Here is a 23,189-nt window from a genome sequence, read left to right on the forward strand (position 1 = left end):
GCCTGAACTGAAATTGGTAAATTGCCCGCTAACACAAAAATACTAACATTCTCCACAGGATTCAAACAAGACTCAGAGTCTTATAACATAATAATAAAATTTTCTAGAATACAGTACAAGTACCTGGCACACAAAGAACCAGAACGAAAAAAAAAATCTTAACCTTGTATGGAAAAGGGAATCAGCAGACGTCAATATCAAGACAACGTGGATATTGAAATTACCTACTTAAGGCTATGTCAGATATTATAAAACTGCTCTAAGTAAGGGTGAACACTCCTAAAATGAAAAGACAAAAAAAGTCTTACAGAAAAAGATATAGAGAAGGACCAAATAAAAATTTTCAAAGTGAAAAACACAATTACCAAAAACACTAGAAAAACAAAAGCAAACAATAAATCCCCCAAACCTCACAGGATAGGCTCCATACCAGAATGGAGATCATAGAGCAGCAGTTCTCAACCTTTTTGGCACCAGAAACCGGTTTCATGGAAGACAATTTTTCCATGGGTGGGAATGAGGGGGAAGGATAATTTCTGGATGAAACTGTTGCACCTCAGATAGGCCAGCAGGCACTATATAGACTCTCATAAGGAGCAGGCAGCCTAGATCCCTCACATGCATAGTTCACAATAGGGTTCATGTTCCTAGGAGAATCTAATGCCGCGGCTGATCTGACAGGAGGCGGAGCTCAGGCAGTTAATTCTCATACTCACTACCTCCCCCTACAACCTCCGGCTCATCTGCTGTGTGGCCTGGTTCCTAACAGTCTGGAGACTGGTTTGGTTTGGAGGTTGGGGACCCTGTCATAGAGGAAAGAGTCAATGAATTTGACAAATAAATAAGACACTATTTGTGTCATTGGAGATTCAGAAAGAGGAGAGAAAGAGGAAAGTTCAGAAAAAATGTGTAAAGAAATAATGGCTAACAATTTCTTAAATTTGGCAAAAGATATAAAACTACAGATTTAGGAACCTCAGAGAACCCCAAATAGGATAAACACAAACATCATAACCAAACTGCTGAAAACTAAAGACAGAAGGAAAATATTGAAACCACTCAGAGGAAAAATAACACATTACTTAGAGGGGAACAATCTATTCAAGTGACAGAGAATTTCTCAACAGAAAGAATGGAGGCCAGAGTGAAATGGGACAACCACTTTAACTAGCATGTACAAATACCTCTTACAACTAAACAAGAAGACTGACAACATCTCCCTCTCAAAAAAAGGGGAAAAATTTGAACAGTTAAATAAATGTCCAAATATCACATGAAAATTTGCTCAATGTGAAATGATGTTCCTGACACAAGCTAAAATCATAATAAAACACTATTGTATACCCTTTGAAATAATGACTGACAACACCAAGGACTAGCAATTATGTGGAAGAATTGTAACTCTCATACATTGCTGGTGAAAATGTAAAATGGTACAACTTCGGAAAACACTACATTTAGCTCTTAGTATTGATAAAATGTGGTGAATTAAGTCTATCTTCTAAGATAGGTGTCAACAAACTATAGCTCACAAGTCAAATGTTGCCCATAGACTGTTTAAGCATGGCCTGTGAGCTAAGAATGGTTTTTATATTTTTAAAGAGTTGTAAAAAAAAAATTTTATATTTTTAAAGATATTTAAAATACAAAAAAAAAAAAAATATGAGGCTTCAGACTCCGGAGGCACCGTACATGATTTGAAAACCTTCAAAAAAAAAAAAAAAAAAAAAAAAAAAAAAAAAATATTTACTCTCTGGCTCTTTAAGGAAAAAGTTTACTAACCATTTTTGAAAGTCAGTGGCTTTCAAACTTTTAAACTTTTGGACCATAAACTGCAGACAGAAATACATTATACCCCAAACCAACAGCCGGTCGGTCAGTCTGTCTGTTTATCTATCTATCTATCTACAACCGAAATAAAAGTTTCCAAAATTAGTAGCCCTTATTACCACTTACATTGTACCCTTCCTTTCTTTTCCCTTCCCTCCCTTATCCTATCCTATGCCATTCTTTAAAAAAAAAAAATACTGGTCACAACATACTAAATTATTTTAACAAACAATTACTAAAGAGGCTCAACCCATCATTTGAAAAACACTAACAATATTGAAACCAACTTAAAGAAAGTTGCGTTTAAAACCAACTTAAATACATTGAAAACATGTATTCTTTTACCTAGAATAGTCTCTGTTTGCGAGCCAGTTAGTAATGCAATGCTGATTTATTTTCTTTATAACCTTTGTCTCCAGCTCAACCTTTGTCTCTTCTGTTTCTCTACCCTTTACAAAATCTCTCTTTTAAAAATCTCTGTTCATTGATTTTTCTTTTGTATTCTCCTGTTTTCTTAATCCTATTTCTGACACATTTAACATACAGACTCCATACAGAGACTGTGGTAGATAACCCCAGTCTCTCAGGTCTACGCATATTAGGGTTTGGTTAAGTTTCTGAATGCTCCTTTTGGAATATGTTTGTACAACAAGAATTTTCTTTACTTGTTTGAGAGAAGTTACTGTGAAGGTTTTATTTCTAATGATGTGTTGTAATAAAATGGTATCCTAGTGCAGTCATGAAAAAATAAATAACCTCCCAATTCATTCTCTTGCTGAAAGTAGAGAGGACAACATTCAGGGTTCCATCTCTGTATACAATGTTTAATTGAATCAACCTAAATGACCATCAATGGTAGACTAGATAAAGAAAATGTGGCACATATACACCACAGAATACAATGCAGCCATGAAAAAGAATGAGATCATGTCCTTTGCAGCAACATGGATGGAGCTGAAGGCCATTATCCTTAGCAAACTAACACAGGAACAGAAAACCAAATACAACATGTTCTCACTTATAAGTGGAAGCTAAATGATGAGAACACATGGACACGTACAAGGGAACAGCACACACTAGGGCCTTTCAAGGGTAGAGGGACAGGATCAGGAAAAATAACTAGTGGGTACTAGACTTAACACCTGGGTGATAAAATAATCCATACAACAAATTCCCATGCTACAAGTTTACCTATTTAACAAACCTGTAATTGTACCCCTGAATTTAAAAGTTAAAAAAATTTTGGTGTTCAGATACAAAGCACGAAAATCTAGACTCAATGGAAAAATTATTTTTAGTCTCTCACATCTTCACGAAACTTTCAGAAATATTTTTTTAAAGAATATAGTACTCACTGGCACAAATTTATTATCACAAGTATTTGTAAAATATTCAACCAAATAAATAGCTCCTAGTATGAAACATTTTTTCTTCCTGGTAACTGACTGAAAAGAGAAAATTTGGCAAGAATAGAAAGACCAGAATTAAGCTCCTCCACAAGCATGAGCATGCTGGCCACCACATACCCCGTCTATCCCCTCTAGATCAGTGATTCCCAGCCGACAGGGATCTTGCATCCTCTCCCAACCCCAACCAGGGAACATCTAACAATGGATGAAGATATTTTGGTGGTCACAACTGGGAACTTACTACTGGTAGCTAGTGGATGTCAGTAAACATCCTACAATGCATAGGAGAGCCCCCTGCAACAAAGAATTATCTGGCCCCAAATGTCAACAGGGCCAAGGTTAAGAAAGCATGCCTTAGCATTATAGATTTCCAGACAACTGAAGCAAAAGATGTGTTCCCATTCTTGAATTAGATATTGATATTGCCCACAAAACCTAGAGTTAGAAGGGAATAAATTATGATGATACATTAACAGTTCATGTAAGGTACCTTTTGGAAGAAAACTGGATAAGGGGCAATTCAGACAACTACTAATAAGTTCCTAGAAGGAAAACACATTTTAGACATTTTCATTTCCATCATAGCCAGTGTTAGCACGTGTAATGGGTTTTAGCTTTCCAGGCAGATAAATGATTGGAACTGAAGTCAGACTAGAATGCCTACACCAACTACAGGAGTAAATTTCCCAAGAGCTAAATGAGTTTCAGATATGAGGCTTCTGGTGACTTTAATAAGCATAGCAACTCTTATGGACACTTTCTTAAGGTGGTCACAAAGTTGAAACCGGATGTATCTCTAGAACAGCTGATGAGGCCTAGTCATTACAGAGGATATTTTTACAGTAACAGGCAAGTGGAACTATTTCAACATCAAAGTCACAATTTAGAAGAAGTATACTCACTGGCCCTCATGACAGACATACCAAAATTAGAAAAAGACACCCAAAGACACCATTACCTCTGTAAGTGGACTTGCATTACAGCATAATCTTTACTGACATGAACACATGGAAGTCTGCTTCCAAATGCAAATATAAAACCTAATTGTTCAAACTAAGTATTTTATGAATATTGTTGAGGCCAAGGTTTTTGAAAAGGCCTTTCACTGAAGGCTTAGTCAATTGGTTGAGACTCTGGCCAAACCATCCATAGATACTGCTGATTTTCATATGTGTAATTCTTGAACAGCACTATACCACTGTACATTTCTAAACATAGAAACTTCCAGAAAAAATTCCCAGGGACAAATACTAACCACCAATCTGTGATAAAAATCTCTTCATTTGCCTCTTCCATTGCATTTGCCACATCTTCAAAATATCCTTTGGCATTAACATACCTGAAAGACAAGTTTATTGTTCTTTTTTGTTATTAAAAAAGAAAAGAAAAGAAACTTATCTTATGGTAAAGCAAAATATGGAAGCCACTGCCTAGAGTCTCCACATAACACACAATCATCATTGACTTTGTGTACCTGCAAAACAAGGATTGAAAATACCAAGTTTCCTCTGCTGCCTAGGAAGGGCAGTGAGTGGTAAGCAGCCTGATTTTTCTCTGCTTAGAGAACAACAAATTTATTGAGCCTCATCATCATAAGGAGCCAGATGAATTCTCCTATCCTGTTGAACTTACATACAGTTTTTCTTCTGAAACTGAAAAGAAATTAGCTTCCAATCCACGGGTAGAAAAACATGCTAAGCGTGACTTTATTTAAAAGAAATATCTAGCAAGTAAATGCTTTTTCCTAAATTAGGGCTAATGACTTAAATAAACCTTCCATTTGCATCATTAAAGAAATGTATGAAGTTAGCTTTAAAATTCAAACTTCAAACTCTAAAGCTAGCTAAGTTCACCATGAAAAATCTTAAAAGCAACAATTGAAAAACTAATATATAATCAGGTAGTCCTATAATTATCACAAAAAGAGAAGCCTTGTTAAGTATAATGCATAATCTTTCACAGTTTTGAAAATTGATTCCAGGTGAATTTAGGACAGTGTAATATTAGATGCTAGGACTGCCTTGGCAGGCTTAGAGCAATAATAACTAACTTACCATTTAGCTAAAGCATTCTCTTGGATAGCAGCATATGACCCAAATCGATGATCTTTGAGAAAGTTGGTGCCATATTTCTGGATGAATTCTTCTATAGCCCCTCCCCACCAGCGAGCATGTCTATAGCTGTTGCATTTTAAAATAAGTGTCCTTTAAAGAGAAAGCAGAAAGTTGAAAAGAATAGTCACTCTGTTCTATCTCATGCTCTTTTTTATTTGGTAGTATACCAAACATAAACTGAAAATTTTAGACAAAGAACATGAAGAAAGCAGGCATTTAACATTTTTTGGTAGTATTTCTAGAAATATATTCAATATAACAAAAATAAATGTTCAGGTTACTTATTCATTAACTCATGCAAACATGCATAAAGATACTTACCATAGACCTAGAGCTGCGTGCTAGGCCATGAGGAGGATAAAGAAAGAGGGGTAAGGTGAGGATCTACTTTTAAGTGTTAGAGAGCTGTTGGCTCCTGTAGAGCAGTGGTCCCCAACTTTTTGGCACTGGGGACAGGCTTGTGGAAGGCAATTTTTCCACAGATGATGGGGGGTAGTTTTGAGATGAAACTGTTCCACCTCAGGTCATCACGAGGTGACATGATTCTCACGAGGAGCGTGCAGCCCAGATCCCGTGCCATGTGCAATCCACAATAGGGTTCGGGCTCCTGTGAGAATCTGATGCTGTGGCTGATCTGACAGGAGACTGCAACTCAGGTGGTAATGCTCCCTTGCCCACTGCTCACCTCCTGCTGTGCGGCCCAGTTCCGAATAGGCCATGGACTGGCACCCCGAGGGGGTTGGGGATCTCTGCTCTAGAGGACACTTCCCTTTGTGCCCTCCAGTATCCATTCCCTCAGCTTCTGGAAATATCATCCCAATTGTGCTTCATGACAGCCATCCCTTCTCTTCAACAAAGCTAAGCAAAATTGCATATTCCATCTTCCTGGTCCCAGAAGGTGGTTCTAGCACGAATATGTTGTGCATTTTCTGTTTCATTAATCGTAGGAAAACTGTTCTTTTTTGTTTGTTTGTTTGTTTTGTTTTTTGAGACGGAGTTTTGCTCTTGTTGCCCAGGCTGGAGTGCAATGGCATGATCTCGGCTCACTGCAACCTCCACCTCCAGGGTTCAAGTGATTCTCCTGTCTCAGCCTCCCAAGTAGCTGGGATTACAGGCATGCACCTCCACTCCCAGCTAATTTTGTATTTTTAGTAGAGACGGGTTTCTCCATGTTGATCAGACTGGTCTTGAACTCCCAAACCTCAGGTGATCTGCCTGCCTTGGCCTCCCAAAGTGCTGGGATTACAGACATGAGTCACCGTGCTGGTTTTTTTTTTTTTTTTTTTTTTTTTTTTTTTTTGAGATGGAGTCTTGTTCTGTCACCAGGCTGGAGTGCAGTGGGGCAATCTCGGCTCATTGCAACCTCTGCCTCCTGGGTTCAAGCAGTTCTCCTGCCTCAGCCTCGCAAGTAGCTCGGACTACAGGCAAGCACCACCACACCCGGCTAATTTTTGTATTTTTAGTAGCGACAGGGTTTCACCATATTGGCCAGGCTGGTCTCAAACTCCTGACTTTGTGATCTGCCCACCTTGGCCTCCCAAAGTGCTGGGATTACAGGCGTGAGCTACCGCACCTGGCCAGGAAAACTGTTCTTTTGCAATAATAATCAATTAAACATATTGATATCAGAAAAAAAAGGATACTCATGTCCATTTGTTCATCCATTCCTATAACAAATGGACATGAGTATCCTTTCAGCCATTCCTGAGCAAATGTGAGGACTTGCTCAGGAATGCCAGGAGGGACTCTCTTGCTTCCACAGAATTTGGTGTGAGTGTGGGAGGTGGCCATCTTGCTACCACAAGGGAATCAGTCACGCTCAACATGGCTGATAAGTTCTCTTTGGTATAAGCCAGTTTGCTTTAGATTTTTCTGTCACTCACAACTAAACGATCCTAAACTCGTACAGAGTTATAAATGCTAAAAAAAAAAAAAAATTCAGAGTGGATTCCAGAAAGTTTTTTTCTTAATGCCAAGTGTCAGAATTCTGCCTACTACTAAGAGGGAAAAATAAGTTATCCAAATTTGAAGTTTGAAGGAAAACAGAGTGTTGGAGCCAGCTGTATCCCTGCCATGTAGGCAGAAATCTACCACCATCCCAATGTAAGAAGACTATGGGTGAGGAGGGAGGTTGCTTTTTTGAGGAAATGCAATGATCCTGATGAGAAGCAGGGAAGGGGGCTGTGTTCATAGATTCTAAAAGAATTATTTATAAAGATTAACCATGTCCAAACTGCTTTCCTCAATATGTCAGAGGTAGATGCTGGCTTTTGTCTGAAAGTCATGAAGCCAGGGGGAGGCTGCTGCTGCTGGGCTGTGGAGACAGGGGAGGAGAGACATGGTGGAGCTGAGAGGAGTGAAGCATCCCCATCATGTGTGGTGAAGGAGGCACGGGTTTCTAGGGATGGAGACAAGAGGGCACAGGAGGTGCCTGGGCTTGACCCATCCTGCAAGCACTACTCCAATTGAGCTAAAAAGCCTCTGAAAAACAGTTACGAGATGACTTTACAGAAGATACAAGTAACAAGATAAGACATTATTACAGGATGTAAGTCCGAATCAAGGGGGAAAAAAAGAACTATTCCAACCATGGACATAAGAAAAGCAAAGGGAAAGAGGCAAGAAAAAAATGCTGCCTCCATAGAACCTGCAAGGCATATTAGGGAGGAATTTCAAATAAACGCAGGAAAATAAATGCCCTTCAAAAATAAGTGGGGAAATTTGGCCTTATTTGATAAAATCATGGGGGGATCTTACACCAGGAAGGAAGGTAATGAAACCTGGATGTGAATGGCCTCATTTGGCATTGACATACGAATAAGCGAGGGTGGGAAATGCAGATGAAGTGGCCAATAAAGTAAGGGACCAATGAGAACTGTGGCCAGACTTCTGTGGCTCACTGTAAAACAGGAATGTAGGAGGAAGGTGTAATGCAGCACCATTATATTTCCAGTCACAATCTTAAATGTTCCATTCTCATAGAATATCATCAGGAAGTTCAGCATCTTTTTATACACACACACATACACACACACACACACACACACACACACACACACACACAAACATGTAAATTAGTAAGGGAATATGAAGCTATGTTGTGTATGTGTACAGGGAGAAATGCATATATAGTCATATACATGATGGTGAATGAACTATATAGAGACAAATGGATATATACGTATAAAGACACACATACATGATATAACTACAATCTTCCAGAAAGATCACATACACATGTATTCACTAATAAAATCTATAATAAATAAATGTACATGAGTGTCCTTTCAAGATATCTTTCTTGGCCAGGTGGGATGGCTCAGGCCTGTTATCCCAGCACTTTGGAAGGCCGAGGAGGGCAGATCACTTGAGGTCGGGAGTTCGAGACCAGCCTGGCAAACATGGTGAAACTCCGTCTCTACCAAAAAATACAAAATTTAGTCGGGTGTGGCAGCGGGCGCCTGTAGTCCCAGCTGCTCGGTAGGCTGAAGTGGGAGAATTGCTTGAACCTGAAAGATGGAGGTTGCAGTGAGTGAAGGTTGCAGTAAGCAGAGATTGCGCCACTGCACTTCAGCCTAGGTGACAGAGTGAGACCCTGTCTCAGAGAAAAAGAAGGTATCTTTCTTAAAATATGTGTGTAACAATTTTTATAAATCAAATCACTCTTTTGGTGTTTTGTTAATTAAAGAATATTGATTTACAAAGTAAAGGTTTCATTTATTTTAAAAATGTGAACTATAGCTCTAATCTATCTGTTTAGTAAACTGGCAAATTGAGTAGTAATTTCTGTTAACATAAGCAAACATCTACATATGCGATTGTTTATTCTGACTCTGTTGCACACAGGATACTCTTTAAAATATATACAAGGAAAAAAGTGGTTTCATTACATTGATTGAGGATGAGCTCTAAATTACAATTTTCTAACCCTTTTTAAACTCCTTTTTTACTTAAGGTTAAGGAAAAAATTGTTTTTAAGATATTTTTGTAGAAATCTTTTTTAAATATTTGAAACTTGTACCTTGAAAGATTATCAATTCGGATTCCATATTTCGTTTCTGTCTCCTTCTTCCCCACCTTAATTTTGAATTCTTTGTCTACCAGCAGGACGAAGGCAATGGCACCGCTGTCTGGTTTCATATACAGTAAAAAGGAATCTTTCACTATTAACCATCTGTAAGAAGGTAGTAAGTATTTTAAAAGTTGTATTGAGTAAATAAAATGAGAAGAACTAATTATTATGACAAATCTTAAGTAATCACTCTGGCAGACTGTAGACATAATTACATTTTCTACATAGGAGATTTATTTATTTTTAATCGCTATGAAACAAAAAACAACAACAAAACCTTTCTATTATGTTTTTCTAAGAAACAGTGTAACAAGTAATTCACAGTAATTCATTAGCTCTTTAAACACTAATGGCAAAGCTGGAGGAATGTCCCTAATATTGGCAGGTAGCACTCACAGGATGCATGATAGGAAGGGTGTTGCGGGAAGTCAGGAACCTCGAATGGAGGGACCGGCTGAAGCCATGACAGAAGAACACAAATTGTGAAGGTTTCATGGACATTTATTAGTTCCTCAAATTAATACTTTTATAATTTCTTACGCCTGTCTTTACTGCAATCTCTGAACATAAACTGTGAAAATTTCATGGACATTTATCACTTCCCCAGTCAATACTCTTGTGATTTCCTATGCCTGTCTTTACTTCAAATCTTAATCCTGTCATCTTTGTAAGCTAAGGATGTACGTTGCCTCAGGACCCTGTGATGATTGCATTAACTGCACAAATTGTTTAAACAATATAAAATCTGGGCACTTTGAAAAAAGAACAGGATAACAGCGATGTTCAGGGAACAAGGGAGATAACCATTAGGTCTGGCTGCCTGAGAGCTGGGCGAAACAGAGCCATATTTCTCTTCTTTCAAAAGCAAATAGGAGAAATATCACTGAATTCTTTTTCTCAGCAAGGAACAGCCCTGAGAAAGAGAATGCATTGCCAGGGGTAGGTCTCTAAAATGGCTGCTCTGGGAATGTCTGTCTTTTATGGTTGCAGATAAGGGATGAAATAATCCCCGGTCTCCCGTAGCGCTCCCAGGCCTATTAGGACGAGGAAATTCCCACCTAAGTAAATTTTAGTCAGACCAGTTGTCTGCTCTCAAACCCTGTCTCCTGATACGATGTTATCAATGACAATGTGTGCCTGAAACTTCATTAGCAATTTTAATTTTGCCCCAGTCCTGTGATCGTGTCCTGACTCCATTTGTCTTGCAATATTTTATTACCTTGTGAAGCATGTGGTCTCTGTGACCCACACCCTATTCATACACTCCCTCTCCTTTGAAAATCACTAATAAAAACTTGCTGGTTTTGCAGCTTAGGGGGCATCACTGAACCTGCTGACATGTGATGTCTCCGCCAGATACCCGGCTTTAAAATTTCTCTCTTTTGTACTCTTTCCCTTTATTTCTCAGACCGGCCAACACTTAGGGAAATAGAAAAGAACCTATGTGAAATAATGTTGAATTATCGGGGGTGGGTTCCCCCAATAGAAGGGCAAGACCAAGGAGATGGAATCCATTTACAGTGAATGCAAATGGTAACTTCATAAGGCTGCATATAGCAACATGTATTCCTATTTGCCTGTAATTATAGAGTGATTGACTGAATTATTTGAAAACTGAAGTAACAAAATGGGCATAATAGCGCATATCAAAGTAAAGCACTCTAGGTACTTCCACATTATGGAATAGTAAGGTTGGAACATCTGAATATAAAATAAGTAATACTGTAAATATAGCATGGGAACTCAGTATTTAAAATATATCTATAATAAATCTCTACTGAAACTGGGAATTGCATTATGTTTTAATGGCTTTGTAACTTGGAATTTAATGTAGACAAACCTACATTGATTTCCACATAGTTTCATTTCATTAATTTGTTTTTTAATACATAAGCTATCTCCTTTCTAATAAAAGGGCACAGAATGGATTTAGGATAACTTACAGCAAAGAACATATGTGGTATAGCTCAAAAAAGGAAAAATGTCAAGGTCACAGAAAGTAAATACCTAAAATACCTAACCACAAAGGTAAATATAATTACAGAGATGACACACTCATGTGGGTATAAGCTTCCTGGTTTTTCTTGTCAAATGAATATATTAAAGAAATAAGTGGATTTCCTCCAAAACTAAATTCCAAACAAAGCTTCTCATTTGGGACCTAACATAAGACAATTGAACAACATAATGAATAATATTCCCAATAACAATTTTCAAAGCAAATATAGAAATTATACATTTTATAAGAGTTCTTATAATGCTCCTCAAGACAAATACCAAGGCTATGATATCAAAGGGTAACCCAGTTTTCCCAGCACTGTTTACTGAAGAGTGTGCACTTTCCCCACAGAACGTTTTTGATGCCTCTGGAAAAATCAGTAGGCTATAGATACATGGATTAATTTCTGAGTTCTCTATTCTGTCCTACTAGTCGTGTGTCTGTTTTATACCAGTATCATACTGTTTTGGTTACTATAGCTTTGTAATATGTTTTGAAGCCAGGTAGTGTGATGCCTCTAGCTTTGGTTTGTTTTTTTTGTTGTTGTTTTGCTCAGGATTGCTTTGACTGCTCAGGGTCTTTTGTGGTTTTATATGAGTTTTAGGATTGTTTTTTCTATTTCTGTGAAAATGTCATTAGTATTTGGATCGGGTTGCACTTAATCTGTAGATTGCTTTGGATGGTATGGTCATTTTAACAGTATTAATTCTTCTGATCCTCTTCAATTTTTTTTCATTGGTGTCTTGTAGTTGTTCTTTTTACCAGTCATTAGATATTAGGGTAATTTGATGCTTGGCTTTTATTGAAAGCTCTTCTTAATTATGCCATTCATAAAAACTCCTCTGATTTCTTCCCTTTTTCTTTTTTGTCAATAGATGTATTTTTTTCTTTTAACTTTTACTTTAGACTCAGAGGTACACTTACAGGTTTGTTAAATAGGTAAACTTGCGTCACAGGGGTTTAGTGTACAGATTGCTTCGTCACCCAGGTACTAAGCATAGTATTTGACAGGCATTTTTTTTTCTGATTCTTTCCCTCCTCCCACCCGCCACCCTCAAGTAGGCCCTAGTATCTGTTGTTGCCCTCTTTGTGTCCATGAGTTCTCGTTATTTAGCTCCCAGTTATAAGTGAGAACATGTGGTATTGGGTTTCCTGTTCCTGTGTTAGTTTGCTAAGGACAATGGCCTCCAGCTCCATCCACATTGCTGCAAAGTACATGATTTCATATGCTGTGTTGTAGATGTACTACATTTTCTTTATCCAGTCTACCATGGATGGGCATTTAGGTTGATTACATGTCTTTGCTATTGTAAATTGTGCTGCAGTGAAAATACACGTGCATGTGTCTTTACGGTAGAATGATTTATAGTCCTCTGGGTATATACCCAATAATGGAACTGCTGGGTCGAATGGTAATACTATTTTTAGTTCTTTGGGGAATCATCACACTGTTTTCCACAATGGCTGAACTAATTTACGCTCCAACCAGCAGCATATAAGCATTTCCTTTTTTCTGCAACCTCGTCAGCATCTGTTTTTTTGTTTGTTTTTTGATAGCCATTCTGACTGGTGTGAGATGATATCTCATTGTGGTTTTGATTTGCATTTCTCTAATGATCAGTGATGTTAAGTATTTTTTCAAATGTTTCTTGGCCACATGTATATCTTCTTTTGAAAAGTGTTTGTTCATGTCCATTGCCCACTTTTTAATGGAATTGTTTGGTTTTGCTTGTAAATTTGTTTAAATTCCTTATAGATACTGGCTATTAGATCTTTGTCAGAAGCACAGTTTGCAAATATTTTCTTGCATTCTGTAGGTTGTCTGTCTACTCTGTTGATAAATTCTTTTGCTGTGCAGAAGTTCTTTAGTTTAATTAGATCCTATTTGTCAATTTTTGATTTTGTTGCAATTACTTTTGGTGTCTTCATCATGAAATCTTTGCCAGTTCCTATGTCCGGCATGGTTTTTCCTAGGTTGTCTTCCAGGGTTTTTACAGTTTTAGGTTTTACGTTTAAGTTTCTAGTCTAACTTGCATTGCATTTTGTATATGGCCTAAGGAAGGGGTCCAGTTTCAATCTTCTGCATATGGCTAGCCAGTTACCCCAGCATCATTTATTAAGGACGAAGTCCTTTTCCCATTGCTTGTTTTTGTCAGCTTTGTTGAAGATCAGATGGTTGTAGGTGTGCAGTATTATTTCTGGGCTCTCTAATTCTGTTCCATTGGTCTATATGTCTGTTTTTGTACCAGTACTGTACTGTATTGGTTACTGTTGCCCTGTAGTGTAGTTTGGAGTCACATAACATCATGTCTCCAGCTTTGTTCTTTTTGCTTGGCATTGCCTTGGCTATTCAGGCTCTTTGTTGGTTCCATTTGAATTTTAAAATAGTTTTTTCTAGTTTTGTGAAGAATGTTATAGGTAGGTTGATAGGAATAGCATTGAATCTGTAGATTGCTTTGGGCAGTATGGTCATTTTAATGATATTGTTTCCTCCTATCCATAAACATGGAATATTTTTCCATTTGTTTGTGTCACCTCTGATTTCTTTGAGCAGTATTTTGTAATTCTCATTGTAGAGATCTTTCACCTCCCTAGTTAGCTGTATTCCTAGGTATTTTATTCTTTTTGTGGCAATTGTGAATGGGATTGCCTTCCTGATTTGATTGGAAAGCAATCCCATTCACAATTGGCTTGATTGTTGTTGGTGTATAGGAATGCTAGTGATTTTTCTACATTGATTTTGTATCCTGAAACATTGCTGAAGATGTTTATCAGCTCAAGGAGCTTTTGGTAAAAGACTATGGAGTTTTCTAGATACAGAATCATGTCATCTACAAACGAGAATAGTTTCTCTTCCTCTTTTCCTATTTGGATGCCTTTTATTTCTTTCTCTTGCCTCATTGCTCTGGCCAGGACTTCCAATACTATGTTGAATAGGAATGGTGACACAGGGCATCCTTATCTTGGGCCAATTTTCGAGAGGAATGCTTCCAGCTCATCCAGTCAGTATGATGTTGATGGTGGGTTTGTCAAATATGGCTCTTATTATTTTTGAAGTATGTTCCTTCAATGCATAGTTTATTGAGGGTTGTTAAAATGAAGGGATGTTGAATTTTATCAAAAGCCGTTCCTGCATCTATTGAGATAATCATGTAGTTTTTACCTTTTGTTCTGTTTATGTGATGAATCAAATTTATCAATTTGCATATGTTGAACCAACTTTGTAACCTGAGGATAAAGTCTACTTGATCATGGTAGATTAGCTTTTTGATGTGCTGTTAGATTGTGGTTTGAAGGAGACTGAGATATAAAAAACCATATAAAAGATGAACAAATCTAGGAGTTGGTTCTTTCAAAAAATTACTAAGATAAATCAAAACCAGACTGATAAAGAAGAAAAGAGAGAAGATCCAAATAAACACTATTAGAAATGACAAAGAGGACATTGCCATTGATCCCACAGAAATACAAATAACTGTCAGAGACTACTATGAACAACTCCATGCACAAAAACTAGAAAACCTACAAGAAACAGATAAATTCCTGCACACATACATCCCCCTCAAGACTGAACCAGGAAGAAACTGAATCCTTGAGTGGACCAATAATCAGCTCTGAATTAGAATCAGTAACAAATAGGCTACCAACCAAAATACAAAAACAAAAAGCCCAGGATCAGGCGATTCATAGCCAAATTCTACAAGATGTACAAAGAAGAGCTAGTACCATTCCTACTGAAACTATTCCAAACAATTGAGGAGGAAGAACTCCTACCCAACTCATTCTATGAGGCCAGCAGCATCCTAACACCAAAACCTGACAGAGACACAACACAAAAGAGAAGACTTCAGGCCAATATCTTTTATGAACATAGATGCAAAACACCTCAACAAGATTTTTTTTTTCTTTCTCAGGAATATATATATATCAAGAAATACATCTATCAACCAGCCTTCTAGGAGTTAGCACCATCTGCACAGGGATCAAGTGCCTGCCCTGAAGTCAGCCTCCCTGGGCTCCAATTCTATCTGCCACTCACTGCTTGTGCGAACTTCAGTGATTGAGCATGATGTCGAAATCTATAACATGAGGACAACATAAGACCTATAACATGAGGACCTAACAGTAACATCAAGTTCATAAGTATTCATGAAGGATTAACTGAGATAACTCACGTATTCATGAAGGATTAACTGAGATAACTCATGCACATACTTAGCACAGTGCCTGGCCCCAATACATGCGAACTATTATAACTAACCTTGTTCTAAACCATGTGAGATTATGGTCTGTTTTAAAAAGATACTTTCTGCCTGTGTTACTACTTGTCATGGCATTAAAATGCAGATAAGCCCACTTGAGCCAGCCCTCCCTTTCTCAGCCTCATCTCCTACTGTTGTCTCCCACAATGTTGATCAATGTTGGGTCTTCTTTAGACTTGCCAGGTTTCTTCTTTGGGCTCTGTTGTTGCTGTTCCTCTGTCTAAAAACTTTCTTCTAGACAATTCCATGGACAGTCTCTTGTCAATCAAACTTCTCCTTAAAAATCCTTCTACAGGCAGTCTACTGGATCCAAAAAAAGCTATTCTCCATCACCCCTGCCTCATCACCCCAACTCTACTCCATCATGTCCTGCTTTAGCTTCTTTGTTGCACATCTGGAAGTATTTGTCTTCTTGTTTATTGTCTGTCTCCTACAGTACAGCGTAAGATCCCTGGGAACAGGGAATGTGCCTATCGCGTCTACTACTATCTGCCCAATGGCTAGCATTATCTTCTAGCAGCCCAGAGCAAGCTTTCAGGCAAGGCCACCAACTCACCTAAAGAATGGCTGGATGAATGGATTCCAGAGAGTAAATAAAACCATTTAGACACTATCACTGTCTAAAAATTTTAATTATTGGTACAGCTCAGAGTTCACTAAAGTAAACACTAAGAAAGAAAGTGCTAAGAAATTAAAAATAATGGCAAAAACCACAATTACTTTTGTACCACCATAATAAATGCTAAATTTATTTCTTAACATCTATGTATCTCTTTTTCTTAAGACATTATTTGAGATAAGAAAGTTAACTTCCTACCAGGTGCAGAGAAGTTGCTCAATAAATGTGCTGTGGAAGCAGATGTTCTACATTGTAGGAAGAAATGTTTTCTCTGTTTGTCTTTTTTTAAACTTACCTCTCAGACAAGGTCATTATGAGACCTGATTGAAAGTTCAATTTCCTTGTTTGCCTTACTACAATTTGTCATAGAATACATTAAAAAGTGATCAGAATGTATTTTTATGGGTACAAGTAAAAAAAAGTTATGAAGGAGTATCACCTTTAAAAGTAAGTCTCATTTAGACATTAATAAAATAGTTGTCTTGGCCAGGTGCTGTGACTCCCACCAGTAATCCTAGCACTTTGGAAGGCCAAGGCGGGCAGATCACTTGAGCTCAGGAGTTCAAGACCAGCCTGGGCAAGATGGCAAAACCCCATCTTTACAAAAAAATACAAAAATTAGCCAGGTGTGGTGGTACGCACCTGTATCCCTGCTACCTGGGGGGCTGAGGTGGGAGGATTGCTTGAGCTCAGGAGGTCGAGGCTGCAGTGAGCTGAGATTGTACCACTGCACTCCAGCCTTGGTGACAAGGTGAGACCCTGTCTCCAAAAAAAAAAAAGGCTGTGATACTGTGAGAAACTTTCTAAACTAATTTTGTCAACTATATGTTATCCTCTATATATGCTTTCTGGTATTTTAAATCCCAAAAATGTGACTCAGAGAATACTTATTATTAATATGGAACCAGGGCTTTAATCTTCACAGAAAGATGTACACAATTTACAGTGATGATACATTTCATTCCAAGGAGGATCGTATCTTTTTAGATTGTCCTCATTGACTTATTATGTAAACTAGTTCAACCATTGTGGAAAACAGTGTGGCGATTCCTCAAGGATCTAGAACTAGAAATACCATTTGACCCAGCCATCCCATTACTAGGGATATACCCAAAGGATTATAAATCATGCTGCTATAAAGACACATGCACACGTATGTTTATTGTGGCACTATTCACAGTAGCAAAGACTTGGAACCAACCCAAATGTCCATCAGTGACAGACTGGATTAAGAAAATGTGGCACGTATACACCATGGAATACTATGCAGCCATAAAAAAGGATGAGTTCGTGTCCTTTGTAGGGACATGGATGCAGCTGAAAACCATCATTCTCAGCAAACTATCGCAAGAACAGAAAACCAAATACCACATGTTCTCACTCATAGGTGGGAAGTGAACAATGAGAACAATTGGACACAGGATCCTTCCTGGTGTGTGAAGGATCATCACACACCGGTTCCTATTGTGGGGAGGGGTTAAGGGGGAGGGATAGTATTAGGAGATATACCTAATGTAAGTGACGAGTTAATGGGTGCAGCACACCAACATGGCACATGTATACATATGTAACAAACCTGCACGTTGTGCACATGTACCCTAGAACTTAAAGTATAATAATAATAATAATAATAAATTTAATCCAAAGTTTAAAAAGAGGGGGCATATTTCTTCTATGTAACAAAGTATTTCCCTCACCTTTCCTAGCTGCTGCTTCTCATAAGGGTTAAATCCAAATGTCAGTTTTTCAGGGAGCCTTTCCTTGACTCCCAGAGCTAAAGTCACCCTCTCTAATCCCCAAATCCCTCACAGAACATTTTTCCCCTTTAAAGCTCTCATCGCTACCTGAATTTATACAATTTACATTAATTGTCAGCTTAGTGCCTGCATTTCCCCTCTAATAGAACTCCATGAGGGCAGAGACTTCATCTTGTTCACTACTTTTTCACAAGAGTATGTCACAATCTGGCATACATTAGGCACTCGATAAATGACTGAATAAACCAGACCATGGCTTCCATTCCTTGAGCTGATGCCTTCGGTTGGTTGAGTTGTCCCAGAAGTAAACTCTGAGATACGGATGTATACAAAGGAGCTTAATAAGGGGGCACCAGGAAGCACCATTAGGGAAGGATAGAAAGAAAGAGCAAGGAAGGAAGCCACAGAGAGTGGATTTTCATGCGTTTTATTGTGAGCAACTGTGCCGTAACCCAGCTGAGGAACGCTGGGACACAGTGTAGAGAATGCTGCAGAATCACCCCACCTGAGGAGCAGGGGCTGGACTCTGATCAGTTCTTGGCTGATGGCTGCTCTGGGGAGCTGCTGACACTTCCCAGACTGCTGGGCACACAGACAGATGGGTTCTGACAGCCTCCAGAATCTTTGGTCAAAGAATCACAAATGCTTAAGGTTACAGTCTGAAAACTGTGGTTGGTATGTAGCAGCTGATTTGGGCACTTAATTACTAGGGAGGAATGGTCAGAAGGAATCCCCAAGTTTCTAGAAGTTAGAGAAGTGTATTTGAAAGCAAATACATTTTTTAGTATATTATTTCCCTTTTTATTTTAGTAAAACTTTTTTCCTTTACAAAAATTTTCAATTTTCTTTAATCTTCTGATCTTTTCCTTATAATTTCTTCTGTCCTTTCAAAGTCCACAAAGTAAAGGCCCAACTTAATGGTATTTTTTGTTGGGAGTATATCTTAAATTGATATGTGTAAAGGTAGATGCCAGTATTAATTTTATACATTTTGAATATACACATAGCTCAATTCCACATTTATCATTTTCAATTTGGGGGAAATATTATATATACAGATAAAATACTTATAACTCATTTCTTAAGTGTTGTAATAGTTTTTCAAAACCCCAGTACATTGTTATTGCAACAGTTTTTGTCTATTATTTGCCAAACTTGGGGGATACAGATAAGAATCAGATGAAAATATTGTTCCTCAAGGAGTTTTTAATTGGTAAGACGTAAGACATAAAATAAAGTTTTCTGTCTATATTACACTTACCATGATAAACATTTTTCACAAATGTAAGTCTAAAATTACCATCCCTGAAGTCTGCACAATTTTACTTAAGTTTTTTTTAAAGTGTACAGTTTAGTTTGATGTTTAGCATATTCACAAAGTTGTATAACCGTCACCACTATCTAGTTCCAAAATATTTTCATTGGCCCAAAAAGAAACCCCATACTAGTATCAAATTAATACAAAGCAACCTCCTCCCCATTCCCTGGAAACAAACCCTTTATCTACTTCTGTCTCTACAGATTTGTCTATTCTGAATATTTCATATAAATAAGAATCATATAATATGTGCCTTTCTGTATCTGGATTTTTTCATTTACCATGTTTTCAAGGTTCATCCACATTATAGTATGTATCAGAACTTCATATGCTTTTTCATTTAATTTTAAATTTTTATTCAGATGAATTCACATATCATAAAACTTACCTTTTAAAAGTTTACAATGCAAAGGTTTTTAGCATATTCACAAAGTTGTGCAACCGTCACTACCATCTTATGTCAGAATATTTTCATCACCCCATAAAGAAACTCCATGACCATCAGTGGTCTTCATTTCTTTTCTTTTTTTAATTTATTTTTCATTTCTGTGGGTACCTAGTAGGTCTATATATTTATGGGGTATATGACATACTTTGATACAAGCATACAATGTGTAATAATCACATCAGAATAAATGGGGTATCCATCACCTCAAGCATTATCCTTTATGTTACAAACAATTCAGTTATACTTTTAGTTATTTTAAAACATACAATTAAACTAGTATTGACTATAGTCACCTGTTGTGCTATCAAATACTAGATCTTAATTATCCCATTTGTTTGTATCCCTTAACCATCCCCACTACCCGCCTCCATGCTGCCTTTCCCCCAGCCTCTGATAAAATCTCCATGAGTTCAATTGTTTTAATTTTTAGCTCCGACTAGTAACTGAGAACATGCAAAGATTGTCTTTCTGTGCCTGGCTTATTTAACTTAACATAATGACCTCTAGATCCATCCATGTTGTTGCAAATGACAGGATCTCATTCTTTTCTATGGCTGGATAGTACTCCATTGTGTATATGTACCACATTTTCTTTATCCATTCATCTGTTGATGAACACCTGAGTTGCTTCCAAATCTTGGCTATTGTGAATAGTGCTGCAACAAAGATGGAAGTGCAGATATATCTTTGATATACTGATTTCCTTCTTTTGGGTATATACCTAGAAGTGGAATTGCTAGATCATATGGTAGCTGTATTTTGAGTTTTTTGAGGAACCTCAAACTGTTCTCCATAGTGGTTGCACTAATTTACATGCCCATCAACAGTGTATGATGGTTCCCCTTTCTCCATATCCTCACCAGCATTTGTTACTGCCTGTCTTTTGGATAAAAGCCATTTTAACTGGAGTGGATGATATCTCATTGTGGTTTTCATTTGCATTTCTCTGATGATCAATGATATTGAGCACCTTTTCATACACCAGTTTGCCATTTGTATGTCTTCTTTCAAGAAATGTATATTCAGATCTTTTGCCTATTTTTAAATCAGATTATTTTTAAATCAGATTTTTTTTTCCTGTAGAGTTCTTTCTGGTTCTTAATCCCTTATTCCACAGGTAGTTTGTAGGTATTTTCTCCCATTTTGTGGTTTATCTCTTCACTTTGTTGATTGTTTCCTTTGCTGTGCAGAAGGTTTTTAACTTGATGTGATTTATTCCTTTTACGGCTGGATAATATTCCACTGTATGGGAATACCACATTTTTGTTTATTCATTCATCAATTGATGAACATTTGAATTGTTTCCACTTGTAAGGCTATTATCCATAATACTGCTATTATAATACTGCTATGGAAAAGTTTTAGTGTAGACATATTTTTTTCAGTTCTCCTAGGTGAATCCCTGGAATTGCTGGGACATGTGGAAACTACGTTTAACAGTTTAAAGAACTGCCAGACTGTTTTCCAAAGTGGCTGCACCATTTTACATTTCCATTAGCAATATCTGAGGTTTCTCTACAGAAAATATTCCAGTTTCTCTACACCCTCACCACCATTTGTTATTGTCCATCCCTTTGATTATAGCCATCCTAACGGTGTGAAATTGTATCTCACTGTGGATTTGATTTACATTTCCATAATGACTAGTAATGTTGAGCATCTTTTTGTATACTTACTAGCCATTTGTACATCTTCTTTGGCTAGCCAATTTGTGCCTTCTGTGTCCTTGGGTTTTCATGAATATAATTTGTACACTTAGCCTACATGTTCAGCTTTGGGTAGAATATTTAAATGAATGCTGGAACTTGGATTTTAAAATATAACTAAAAATTTCTTCTGTCATGACTTTTAAAGGATTTATAATTTAAAACTGGTATGTAAAACTAACCCAAATACCCAGTGTATTAAAACAAACAAACACACAAAACTTACTAATTCCTACCTTTTTGACCATCTGTAGCAGGCTCTTCCCTGACCACAGCAATTCAAGCCTGGTATTCTGTGTCCTCCAGATCTTTTCATTATCATACCTTCTCTGAAATAGACATAAAATTAACCCATCACCTTCAAATTTCCTGCTCCCACTTAGCTTGTATAGCCTCCCAACATGGGACTAAATAAACCATCTCATTCTCACATGACTTTCCTCCCTACTCTCTCCTCCTCGCTCTCAACTAGCTCAGTACCCTAATTGTTAGGCTGGGTACTCTAGAGATGAACCCTAAGATATACTGGTGAGATATAGCCCCTTCAGCATTCGGGGCGGTGTGATTCTGTTGTGCACTACACAGGACCTTAAGCATTCTGTCTCCTGGCTCTAAATGTTGAGTGTTCCCTCCTCAACATTGTGACACTGTGACAAACTAAAAAAAGACTCCATGCATTTCCACATGCCTGCACAGGGATGCTTTACCTGCTGTTGAGACCATGGTGCATCTCACACACAGATTCCAGGACATCCCTGCATCTCTTCACACACAGTTCTAGCAAACTAACAAACTAGTTGAGCTAATTGAGCCATGCCAAAGGAAGCAGAGCACAGCTACTAGTTTTGAAAACAATATCTTAATTCTGAAAAATGTGACAAGAAAAAGCAATAACAAAGGCTAAACTTAAAAAAAAAAAACTTTTTGAAACAACTATCAACAGTGCTCTTAACTAGAACGTGAAAGTTAAGCTCTTTATGTTTTCAAGCTCTAATATTGTGAAGGAAAATCATAAACTTCCATCTGGTTATACAACATATATTTTACATAGTATTATTTTAAAGTAATCATTAAAATGAGTGTAAACATTTAACTTTATAAGGGATTATAAAAGGAGATCTTATATATTGGATTTTTAATGTATTCTCCTACACATCATACTTGCTATAGGTATTGGACACTTCCACTGTTGGGTTAGAAAGAATCTGTGCTGTAAGCACATGACAAAGACAGTGGAGCAGTTGCTACCATTGTTTATCACGGGAGATGCTCTGATTTGTATGAGTAATTCCATCAGTTGCTTTAACTCTACTGGGGAGAAGAGAAGCTAGCAGTAAAGCCAGGAGGACTCCATCACCATGGCATGCTGCTATATTAAGTGTTAATGCATATCAACTTTTCATACTTCTCTTTCAAGGTTTATTGCAACTTACATGCCCTTTGGTCCCAAATCATGGATGAAAGATAGCTGGCTTATATCAAGAAACTCTGTCTGAAAAGAGGCAAAAAAATCCATCTTTAGCAAGCAAAACAATTCAAATTTATGCATTAAAAAACATGTATTAGGTATAGCTGTGTGTAAATACTGTTTGGTGTGTTCCACAGACTACAGAGATCAATAATAATGGCATTGCCCTAAAAGAGTGCAGATTAGA

At 37.5% G+C, this 23,189-nt stretch overlaps 1 protein-coding gene across 4 annotated transcripts in view; it reads right to left on the bottom strand.

Moving 5' to 3' along the window:
• PLD1 (phospholipase D1) overlaps window positions 1-23,189 on the bottom strand; it is a 206,000-nt gene that overhangs the window by 100,102 nt on the left and 82,709 nt on the right. For all 4 annotated transcript variants that reach the window (XM_050780062.1, XM_050780064.1, XM_050780061.1 and 1 more), the window contains exons 7-11: window positions 22,968-23,026; window positions 21,771-21,863; window positions 9,375-9,527; window positions 5,294-5,443; window positions 4,495-4,578 (exon numbers count right to left, since the gene is read on the bottom strand). In XM_050780062.1, the coding sequence (XP_050636019.1) occupies window positions 4,495-4,578; window positions 5,294-5,443; window positions 9,375-9,527; window positions 21,771-21,863; window positions 22,968-23,026 (539 nt within the window). The remainder of the gene's footprint in view (window positions 1-4,494; window positions 4,579-5,293; window positions 5,444-9,374; window positions 9,528-21,770; window positions 21,864-22,967; window positions 23,027-23,189) is intronic.

The sequence above is a fragment of the Macaca thibetana genome, chromosome 2 (assembly GCF_024542745.1).
Source record: "Macaca thibetana thibetana isolate TM-01 chromosome 2, ASM2454274v1, whole genome shotgun sequence".
Classification (NCBI taxonomy): Eukaryota; Metazoa; Chordata; class Mammalia; order Primates; family Cercopithecidae; genus Macaca; species Macaca thibetana.